This window comes from Pholcus phalangioides, unplaced genomic scaffold (genome assembly GCF_987345545.1).
Source record: "Pholcus phalangioides strain wild (caught in Gottingen) unplaced genomic scaffold, Ppha-v1.0 ptg000004l_1, whole genome shotgun sequence".
In the NCBI taxonomy this organism is placed as follows: domain Eukaryota; kingdom Metazoa; phylum Arthropoda; class Arachnida; order Araneae; family Pholcidae; genus Pholcus; species Pholcus phalangioides.
The window spans coordinates 46,302,906-46,315,058 of record NW_028301597.1 but is presented as its reverse complement, the minus strand read 5'-3'; the positions used below and the strand labels follow the sequence as shown (position 1 = coordinate 46,315,058).

The following is a 12,153-nucleotide window of genomic DNA, read 5'->3' as shown; positions in this document are numbered from 1 at the left end:
TTTATACAAAAATTGCCACGTTTTTAAGACAAATAAATTCAATTGGTCGACCATTCGACCAATTGAATTGAAACGTGGCAATTTTTGTATAAAAAATAATGTATATATGTATTGACATCATCTTGCTCCCCCCCCCCCCCCAGCAATAATGGCCATGCCTCCCCAGACTTCCAAGTCTAACTGCGCCTATGCCAACAGGGTGGCTGGAAAAAATAAATAGTACTAAAAAAATGCCCATAAAAAATTGTGGTTATCATAGGTCTAAACGCAGCTACCTAAAAATAATAAGCCAGAGAAAGTGACTGAACAACAGTGAATGCATTTACAATCCTGTTGGAGAAAAACTCCAGGCAACACAATTACCTGGAGAACTGGAGAAACCGCGAGACACCCAGGCTCTGTCGCAAGAAGCAACGCAAGCACTTTGCCCCCCCCCCCCGAGGGGGGAACAGGGCATCTCCGGTAAAACCAAAATTTATTGATTCGTCAAAGATTACATATAGTGCAAGGAAATCAAAAATTATGTAAATCGAAGAATCAAATTAATCAAGTTAAAGTAAAGTGCAACGGGCACGGATAATAAATAGTCATGGAAAGTTGTATAAAAATCGTATCGCAAAAGGAGCAAACATAAATTTGAATTACCTGAAATTATCCCAAACTGATCGAAACTGGTGTCCCCCCCTAGTCGAAGCATTTGAAAGACGGTGTGTGTGCGACACTACTTCACGATCCATCATATACAAATACAACGCCACAACAGGCAAACTGCCCTATTCGAAAAAGCCGAATAATGACTCTGGGAGAATGCGAAGAGACTTTTTTCAAGAATCGAATAGAACATTTTTATTTGCTTTTTTCAGAAAACCTAAGCCGCTCGCCAATGAGAATTCCCGAATCGATGAGCCTAGTGTTTTGCATGCAGAATAATTTTCCCACTCAGATCGTAAGTGAATCGTGGGTTTTTCGAACCAAAATGAGTGATCATGCATTTGTCAGCGCTGAAGGTCACGCTCCATTCATTTGCCCGTGCTAAAATCCTATTGAAATTTTCCCGGAGCAGCTTCTCTATACCGCTTTGATTCCTAACTGCACCCATTAACCCTTTAAGCAGCAAAGCAGAAATAACTAAACCTTTTATGAAAATTGTCTCATCTTCCTTAATAAAGTAAGCTTTCTTCCGATTTTTAGCAGCCGCATAGTCAGAGGCCGAAGGAAAACTATTCCATTTAGAAATTAAGTTTACAATGTATCTTGGCTTATCAATGCTTGAATGAAAGGACTTTTCAGAATCATCTCGACGAGATATCATCAGATATCTCGTCAATCCCCGCCAATTTGCTAACAGTCCGATCAATTCCTTGATCGTAAAAATTGAAAAGAGTGGGTCCAAGGATCACAAAACACATAATTTAAATTTTCACTTAACAACCATGATTTTTAATTTATTTAAAAAAAAGATGTGCATGTATAAAAATTGTTCAATTATAAATGATTCAGTTATAAATTCTTAAAATGGATTGATTGAAAACAAATATCACGTAAATTGAACAATATCTTTAAAAATATTGTGCCGAACAGAATGGAAAGTTCTGCCTAAAATTGCTACTTTTATAAAAATTCATAATTTTACGACACACACCCAATTTTTTACTTTCGTAAAAAAAAAATACTTTTTTTTTAAGAGATATGGGAACGATATACACGTTTAGTTAACACGAGAAAGTGAACACCATATTACCCCGCAATAGCAGGCATGCCGGGAAACAGCATTTCTGGGAATGCCCGTATTTTCTGACATGCCGGGAAATTCGAGTAACAGATTCTGAAAAATTCGAAATAATCTTCATGCTAAAAGAATCAATTGAATTGGTTTAATGCGAAATTGCGATCCTTATTAAATCTTGCTTTTTCCCAGCATGCCGGGAATGCACCTGACCCAAGCATCCATAAAACTGGTGTCCCTCGAGTTTCACGGCATGCCGACTAATGCGGGGAGTAAGGTAATAAGCGGGGGGGGGGGGATTTAAAGTATTTTCGACTACGTTAAGAACGTCATTTCGAAAGAAAATATCGGATTTTTTTCCCCTCATTCTTCATGGAAGCCCTCTTTCTTGTGATTTTAAGGCCGGGATTATAAAAAAGTTTCATAAACGTTCATTTATAAAACATGAAAAATGCAACCGATAAAGGCATCGGTTGCATTTGCCCGAATGTATAAGGGCCCTTTCACACGGAGCGGATGCGGGTCCGGAAGAAGTATTAACAATTGGAATATACTGCGCCTTTCAGACGAGCCGAAAAATCTCCGCACCTAGGAAATGTTCATGCGGGTCCGGACGTCGTCCGCATGTGTCAAAACCTTAATTTTTTTCTTTTTAAATTTTTAAAATTATTTAAAAATATCTGAAATATTATTTTAAATATTTGTTATTTTTAAAAATTTTTAATCTGTTAATTTTTTTAAACTTTAAAAAAAATACTTTTATTAAACAACGTTATCCACGTACGGTGTTCACTCAGGGCCGGATTAAGACGTTTGAAGACCCTAGCACTTGAATATTTTTGGTGGTTCCCCCGATACCTACAAGTTTATTTTACTCGATATTCAGTCTATAAACTGAAAAAATGAAATTTTACATTTCAGAAGTGAGACTAATCTAAGGATGGGATTTCACTCTAAAAGGTTTATGAAAGTTATTTTATAAAACTTGAAAAATGTAACCAATAAACACATCTGTTACATTCGAGAGAACTTGACTGATCCGCCTATTGGTTGCATTTTTCAAGTTTTATAAACGAACTTTTATATTGTAATCCCGGCCTAAGACAGAATTGTGATGTGAATATTTCTAAGCACAGGCATTTTGAAAGTCTCTGCCCCTTCCCTTTTTTACTACTTGCAAATTCTTTGATATCTCCTGAATTTTTTTTTCTTCTGCCTATGGCCACTGAATCAGGGGTGAAGGAGAAAAATAATAGCAAAAATTGCGAAAAAACAGTTTATATGCACGAATTTCGAACTAAAGATGCGGGTGATTCGTCCGCATCTTCAGCGCTCGTTTGAAAGGGTATGCGGACCCGCATCCGCTCCGTGTGAAAGGGGCCTAACCGTAAGCATTATTGGTTGAATTTTCAAGTTTTATAAACGAATTTTTGTGAAACATTTATAGCGTAATCCCGACCTAAAACAGGCCTTGTTCGTTTATGTGACGCTTATTGATCATTTCTGTCGCACCACGGTCATTTTCTGCTCACGAGGGCTAATTAGACCGGGACCTACAATTTATTGCCGATTCCGAACGGCAGGCTTGTTTTTTTTTATACTCATCGAAGGATTGGTGCGCTGACCCCCTCGATGGGGGGACTCCCTGCAGTAGCAATTTTTTCTGCGGTCATGTCGCCGTTTTTGTTGTACCCCTGTGTCAGGAAATTATGTGACGCTTAAAACCGACGTTACGTGCATTTTAGTGCTGAGGTTTTACATACAAATAATCCGTGAATAAAAAAACTTGAACGCGTTTTACGGAGAATGCTATTTTTTTTGACATTTTAACTCGAATCTGAAACATGATTTCAAAAATACATATTTATTGTATCATTACAAAATTTTAATCTATCACGTGTATTAGTACAATTACAGTGTTTTTATACACGATATGTTAAATGAAATTTCACAAAATATTCACACAAACATCAACAGATTTGGGTGCAACTTTCGAGCATAGCATACAATCCTTTGAATTTTGGGTCATAACCTGCATTAGTGCAATGCGATAAACAACTTGACGAGGGCAACGCATTTGTATCTGAATTTTATTAACCCCTTTACGAGATCACGGACGTAGTGTTACGTCCAAGCGCCAGTGGAATAAATACAAACAAATTTTCTTGGTTTTCTTTTCCTCGGTTGCTGAACTGTGATCCCTATGCAACGATATATATGTATATATATTTTTTTTTATTGGGCCGCAGAGTATCGTTATATCGAGGTTTCACTGTAGCATCAAAATAACTCGTTTTATTCGACACGACGGAAATCACAATCTATTTCAAATTAAAAAAGGCAAATATCCCACAATTCATTTAGCATGTCGGAATACGCATACACAAATACTACAACAGGCAAATCGTCCAACGAGGTAGCTGAAAGAATATGCCCATTTTTTATATATTTCTGTATGGGAAAAGTTAAATGTATAAAAAATACCACAAAACACAACCAAAATAAGAGCAATTATCTCAAAAAAACTAATAATCATGATAGTCATATATATATATATAGTACACTAACCGTAAAAATTATGGCTGTCTTATCTGCATATGAGAAGAGCTTCTCGATTCATTCCAACATGGATTAGTATTTCTTTTTTGAATAAATGAAAACACCATCACTCGAATTTCCATGCTGGTTTTATATCGCTGTTTCCTTACATGCCGGAATGGAATGGAGGGATATTTTCTGGCAGTGCCTGTCATCTCTGACACTAGCTGCCTTCAAGAGGGGTCCCTGAGGGGCCCATGTGAAGAGAAAGACGAGGTCGTATGTGTATGTGAAAATTATGAAGTGCATGTATGCGAAAGGTTAAATTTGAGAAAAATTTTTAAAATTTTACATGCCGGCTAGGGCTGAGAACATAGTACGTCCGTATTTCTGATTCTGGAAACCCGCGTCGTCTCCGATTGGTTAAAAACCCGAATTTCAACTTTTTTGGCTTGATATTCGGGTTTTTTAACCAATCGGAGACGACGCGGGTTTCCAGAATCGTAAAGACGGACGCACCACGTTCACACCCTAATTGAAGAATACGGTATATGCAAGTATGTTATACGCAGAGGTAAAGAAATATACGAGGTGCACACATATCAAATAGAGGGTATGACATTTTACTTTCAAGTTTTTTTTGATAATTTATAGAGATTGCACGGGGTAGTAATTAACGTCTCTATAAGCCACGCTTTGAACCGTTGATCCTAGAGGCATACTTCTAATTAAAAGAAGTTTCCAAACAACGTGTAGTACTCAGATATGTCATTCATTTTTCAAGGGGTGGTATAGTTATTAAAATAAAATAAAAAATAACTTCTTATGCAATCCCCATGCGCCACAAAACCAAATTAGGAAGTTGTTGCCCTGTCTCTGATGATGCCAAAAAAAAAAAAAATTCGACGTTTCTAAGTGCACAGAGATATTCGAATTCGAAAAACAGGAAAACTGGGGAAAAAAACAGTGTTAAATGCGGGTAAAATGGTTTTTGCGCATTTAGAAAATGCTGGTTTTTCCCAACTTTCTCTACAATTTCTCGAATTTAATATCTCAGCGAATAAGGCACTTAAAAACGTATAATTTTTTTTTCTGTTTGGCAGGAGAGACGGGGTAACAACTTTCTAATTGAGTTCCTGAGCAGTGTCCGTATAAAAAAAATTAGAATTTTTATTTTAATATCTATAAATCCCCTTGAAACATGAATGGAATATTTGAGTTGTACAGTGTACACATTATTTGGAAACTTTTTCTAACCGGAGGTATAGGCTCGTATAGTATCAACGGCTCGGCAATAAAATGCCATACGCCCCGTTTGCTATGCACTGCTGTGTACATCAGTAATTAACAAAATAGCGGCTGAAAGTCTTTTTCCAAAGAATATCTGTTCAAAGTATTATGAAAGTTCACTGGAAATAGTAGAAAAGAACAGGAGACGTCACAAAGATGAAGCAATTGCAACCAGTATAGCTCTCAGTGAAGCAGGCGATTCTCTGACCACCGTGTTATAGAAGTGACTGGTGAAATCTTTCCAGTGATCTTGCGTGAAATCGATCATCTTGTCTATTGATTGGTTCAACATGAATTCGACGGAAAGAAGTTCATCGTGAGACAGACAGGGCAAAGAGCCCGACGTTTTCAAGCAATTATGAACCTTCGGCTTTTCTGGATCGTTTGAAATTATAATATCCATTGCTTCGGTAATTTCTTGCAGGTTTGTGACATCTTTAGCAACGTCTTTCAATTTCAAAGATATTTCAGTTTTATCTTGAGATTCGAAACACGATGCTTTCGGAAAGATTTGATGATCCATTTCTGCCTTTAAGTATTCGACGCAAACGCGTTGTAAGTCACGCACTTGAAACTCATTCGCGGCATCCAAGAGTTTCACAGCTGAATCGACATTCAGGATTGGGATCTCTGACGTGTAGATGAAATCTATCATCATCCTGATAGTTCCGGCGTCGAAGTCATCGCTGACCTCTATGAATTGGTACTTGTTTCGGAACAGTTTCCTCCGAACATGCGGTTGAAACAGCTCATTGAAGTATTGTGACCTACATGATAGAATGTCTTTGTGACAGAAAACATCCACATTCCCTGCCCGTATAGCGAAATCACTGAAAACATCACTTGGTAAAAACGATTGGAATCCAAGTTTGTAGCGGGGATTACGTATTTCATATTTCCTCAGTTTGTCAAGATATTCCCGATTTTTAACGATTTGTGGATAAATCTGCACGCGGAGTTTCAACGGTACACTTTCAGTAACACGAACCGTTTTAGGAAATATAAAGTATTGTGACACGATTGATAGATTCATCAACTTATCTTGGAGAATGTCCCCAAACTCAGATAATGCGTTCCAATCCTCTTTAGTAAACAGGAGTGTTCCACCCGTAGAGAAGTCCATCCTCCGAAGATACCCATCTTGATTGATAGCTGTGAAAGTGAAAGGCACAAAAATTGGTACAAGATCTGACGGATAAAAGATGCCTAACATTATAGCGACTTCGTACGAATCGTGGTCTATTTCGCTCATTCTCACCATCACTGACAAATTGTGCGTTTCATGAAGGGCGCCTCTCTTCCTAATAATCGCTACTTTACGATCAATATTTTCTTCAATTTCATCCCGAAAGATAACAAAATCTTGTTCGAAAGCATCAGCAGTTTCGGCGATCACGTAACAGGACCTCATTTCATTTTTCATTTGAGTCACGTCATACGTCATCTTCTTGCTACAAGGTGGCGCAATTTCTTTACATGCCATTTTATTTTCTCTTATAAAGAAATGGTTCGATATTAGAGTTCGCTTTCAAACGTTTTTAAAAATTTGAATCAGTCCCAGTAGAGATACTTATCTACGGCTGAGTAATCTCAATGCTCGAAGTCGTTTCGCTCTCGTTCGCAATCGTTTATCGCTTAGTTTCATTGTGTTTGGCGTGGATGAAGTTTAGATATATATATATAGTCGCCAACGCTGAATAATTATGAATTTAGTTTTTGTTTTGCACGAACTTTATATGGTGACGTCACTCTCTCGGTTCCATATAAATTTTTTCCTCTTTTGCAAGGCCGGGAAATGCAATGCGTTCATTGGCGTACGCAAAAGGGGGGACTGTTCAAGCGAGATTTTTGGAGAAAAAAACGTAAACACCGCCGCCGACACCCCCCCCCCCCCGAGAAAATTCTGCGTACGTCTATGAATGAACGTACCGGTTACATTCGAGCAAATGTAATCGATACACACTATTACTTATTGGTTGTTTTTCTCAAGTTTCGTAAAATATCTTTTATCAAACTTTTAAAGTGTAATCCCGGCCTCAGATAGCAGATGCTGTTTGATAGGATAGGAAATATCGACCAAGGATAGGGATCCCGAGCTCCACGAATGTAATCATGAAGAACTGATCCAATTGACAGTAATCTGAAATGAGAAGGAAGAAAAAAGCCAATGACCTAATATACTAATCCTCTCTTTAACTTCTCCAATCAGGTTAGATTTTTTAAATTATTTTAACGTTAATAGTTTTTATAGTGCCAAGATTAAAAGATCAGCCAATCGATCCAAGTATCACTCTGATCCAAACTGGACCTAACCATATAAGGTTAAGAAATGTTCAATCAATATCACCTTCTCTCCCCCACAATCTCTTCGTAACTATGAAAATGGATGATTTTTCGTAGTTACGCTATAATATGACACGTTGTTTGATATTCTCATGATATCGTCACCGAAATTGAGACAATGAAAAAATATATATAGTAGACTCTGAGATTTCTTCAGAATGAAAAAAATGATCTTCCATAAAAAAAACACAAATGAAACCAGGAGCGATGGAAAGGAGACAACAGGCAAAAACACCCAAAAAGAGATTCCCAAAAACAAAAAAACTATATACATTATATTAATACAGAATTAGAGCAGAATATACTAATAACGCTAAATTTTAAGGTTTCAAAATGAGACGATGTTAGGAGGAAAATTGTTTAATTACCTTTACTGAGCATCTGCAATCGCCATTAGTATGTCTTTCAGCAAGCTAGGTCTTTCTTCGATCAAAATGTCGTACTGATCCATGGTAAAATCCACGAAGTGCCTTTTCACAAACTCTATACATTTCCGTTTCAATTTCGATGCCCTGCAGCAGTCGGCTTTCATGAGAATTTCGAAAACATTTGATTCGTCGATGGCCATTGTCAAGAATTCCTCGCAATCGCTTTTCACGCTCTTCACCGGAAAGTTTTTCGTAAGATTTAAAATCATCATCGCGGATTGCACCGTGAATGTCTCGCGAGTTTTGATGTCATTCACGACTACCTCCAACTTTTGCATGATCTTATCATCGAGGTTCTTGAAATGTTTGGCTTTAGACAACCTGCGCGTTTCTGAAGTCAAATATTTTTCACAAACGGTTTTCAAATCACGCACTTTGAATCTGTTTGCTACATCCAAGAGTTTCTTCGCTGAATTGATCGTGAGTTCCGGCGAATCTGAAGTGTATATAAAATTCATCATCATACTGATGATGTCAGCATCAAAGTTTTCGTTTATTTCTATTAATAAAAACTTGTGTTTAAAAATCTTTCTACGGCCATACGGTGCAAAAAATTCGGCAAAGGTTGGCGACCTACAGGACAGAATGGCTTGGTGACAAGAAATTGTCTCGCTTCCCACACCCATCACGGAATCGTTCATAACAACATTCGGCAAAGAAGTATGGAATCCAAATTTATTGCGTGGTGTCCACATCTGAAACTCTTGCAATATGATGATATACTCATGGCTAAGAATAATTTCTGGGTAAATTTTCACACCAAGTTTCAACGAAATTGATTCGGTTATCCGCACTGGTTCGGGGAACAAAAAGTAAGGCGTCAGGCGTACTTTGGAGGGATTTCCCGGTAACTTATCATCACACACACGATAACGCATCGAGTTCTTGGCAGTGAATAGGAAAGTGCCACCGGTGAAAAAATCGAATCCATCATTTTGGGCGGTGAAACTGAAAGCGGTGAAGACCGACGGTTCAGAGAAGTAAAAAAATCCGAGAGCGACCGCAACTTCGTACGAATCACGTCCGATAGCTTTCGTTAGCTTCGTTCTTAAGAACCAATAGCCCGTTTCAGGAACCGCTCCAAAAACCTTTTCAATAGTTACGTTCTTGCTCTCCATCCAGACATCTGCCGATACATGATCGTACGACACCTCCATCTCCCAATCGACATTTTGAGCGGTTACTGCGATCACGTCCCACAATTCATCTTGGTTCTTGACTGCGTTGGAACCTTTCTCGCTGCAAGATGATGACTTTTTCTTATATGCCATTGGTAGACTCTATATTTGTAAAGGAAAGAATCGAAAGTGCAGTAAAAGTAGTTTTTCAACGAAAATATTTCTTAAAGAGCTCTCCTATCAGATTTTTTTTTTTTGGTCACGCTTTTCAGTCTAACCATACAAACTTACTGCGGTGAGATCTGCGGAGTATTTTTCATACTTGCAAACTATAATAGGAAAAACAGCGCGCAGCTGTTATGACAGCTATCGAATATGTTATACAACCCTTAGCGTGTCGAGTATAAATCGCCAAAAAAGAAGGACCCGATAAAGTAAAATAAATAGTAAAATGAAAACTCGTACTTTGAAGGTTTTATTTGCACAGGTTTATTTTCTGCTGATACAACGCTATTGAAAGCGCTTCCAGAGAAATGTCAAGGACGTTTCATATTGTGACGCGCTGATAACGCAGATGAAATGAAATACGCATCCCGAGTGAGTCAGACATACAAAATATTTTCCAGACTGCATTGTTATTATCTGGAACAGACTCGCTCTGCGTTTTTTGCTTTGTCTTTATGCCGTAATAATATTGTTATCTGAGCTCAGATATTGACAAGCATTTAAAAAAAGAACTGATTACAGAGTCAGTTTCATACGATAGCCTCTCTGTAAAAAAAAGACGACGCTAATTTGAAAACATTCACATATCGCTCTCAAAATTAGATAAGAATTCCAAAACACAAAGCGAAATCTACGCCGCCTCTCAAAATAACAAAAGATAGGCAAATGAGTTAGACGAGTGTTTCTCAACCTGAAGCCATGTGACCCCCATGCGGTCCTGGGATATTCTGGGGGGGGGGGGACACGGGTGAAAATCAAATGGAAGGGGAGCCATAGAGAGCTGTGAAGAAATAAAGCTTTCAAGAGAAATATATATAATTGGGAAAAAATATGACTATACACTTTCAGAATTCAGTAGCTGTCCATAGAAGCAGGACCATCTTAGCCCATGTAGGCATGACCCGGGGTCTCATATTGGAGTCTACATAATGAGATCGATCTGGGTTAATAGAAAATTATATACATACTAATGTACAAAGTTAGATTTTTCTTTGCGCCCTTCCTGTTTCCTTTCACTATTATAAGAAAGATACATCATATGTGAGGAAAACAATCACTACCGGGTATACAAAAAGAAAAAAAAATATAAGATTGCAACGAAGCCTCAGGATGATCAGTGGAGAAGAAAGAAAACAGAGTAAAAATTGTTTGAATTCATATTCCTCTGGAGTTTGGACGCAATATTACGTCCTTTGATCGTAAAGTGGTTAACAATTTGTCATTAAATTAACGTAAAAAAAATTGTTTCCATAAAATTTTATTTTAAATATTTTTTGGTTGTCATCATTCACTTTTTAATTTAATTTTAATAAATAATGGTATATTTAATATACCTACACCTGTTGTGTGAGCCGATATACTCCGTTCTTTATCTTTCCTTCAGGTCAAAAGAAATAAGAAGATATATTATGTGTATCACCCATAGAGATGTCTCTCTTCCCTGTCCCAGCTTTCTTCATCACATTATGAATTAACTGTTCTACCGTGTCCATTCAAATTTAATTTGTTTTGCTTTTTGTCTTTGTATTTTCTATCAAATATTCTAAAATATTTAATTTTATTTGTATTTTTAAACTCTAATTTGTATATTAGAATTCAGCTTAAAATTTTTCGGGATTTTTGGCCGACGTGAAGTATTTTTCGTCTTTCGACGTTTCGTTCGCACGAGTGGCGGACATTTTCAAGAAATCCATTCATCAAAAATCATCATGTTCGCCACTCGTGCGAACGAAACATCGAAAGACGAAAACTATTTCACGTCGGCCAAAAAAAACCCGAAAACATTTAAGCTGAATTCTAATTTGCACGATGGCCACAAAAGCCTTTTTTGTTTCCTTAATTTGTATAGTTTATCGTAACTGGCTGGGTACAATTAAATTATGTTATGTTATATTATGTATTTTTTCGCACGATATCATCCGCTTAAAGTCAGATGTTCTAATTTTTTGAAACTAAGATGAAAAAGTAATTAGCTATTTCAAGACGCATTCAATCTACTTTATGCAAATATTTTGCCGCCGCTATGCTCAAGAAGAACCTCTCAGGGAGGTGATATGGTTTAAACTATAGTCAGAATTTTAAGTCTATATAATCTATAGTCAGGAGATCGACGCGTCGTTAAATTCATGTTTTTAACCAATCCGCGTCGATCTCCTATTCAAAAGTTGTGACCATAGTTTAACCACTTTATGATCCAATAATATTGTGTCCAAACGCCAGTGGAATAAATTCAAAAAAGTTCTCTGTTTTCTTTCCTCTCTACTTATCACCGCGAAGCTTTATTTCATCCTACGAAAAAAAAAGTAGTTCTTTTCACCTCCGCGACGTATTCTACTATATACATCCAAGAGTGAAAGAGAACCGGTAGGTATGGGTGAAAAGAGAAATTCAACTTCGTACCTACACTCTCATCTGTAAGTAGAGAGAGAGAGAGAGAGTATAGCATAATATAGATAAGTGTGAAGGTATATGTAGGAGAGAGAAA

The 12,153-nt window shown here is 37.3% G+C and overlaps 1 protein-coding gene across 2 annotated transcripts in view; it reads right to left on the bottom strand.

Moving 5' to 3' along the window:
• LOC149087707 (uncharacterized) overlaps nt 1-9,838 on the bottom strand; it is a 38,469-nt gene extending 28,631 nt beyond the window's left edge. The window contains exon 1 of one of the 2 annotated variants that reach the window (XM_089231594.1): nt 8,266-9,838. In XM_089231594.1, the coding sequence (XP_089087720.1) occupies nt 8,268-9,596 (1,329 nt within the window). In that variant the 5' untranslated portion in view covers nt 9,597-9,838 and the 3' untranslated portion in view covers nt 8,266-8,267. The remainder of the gene's footprint in view (nt 1-8,265) is intronic. The other variant, XM_089231593.1, reaches the window with a different exon arrangement.
• Nucleotides 9,839-12,153: the final 2,315 nt, after the last annotated feature.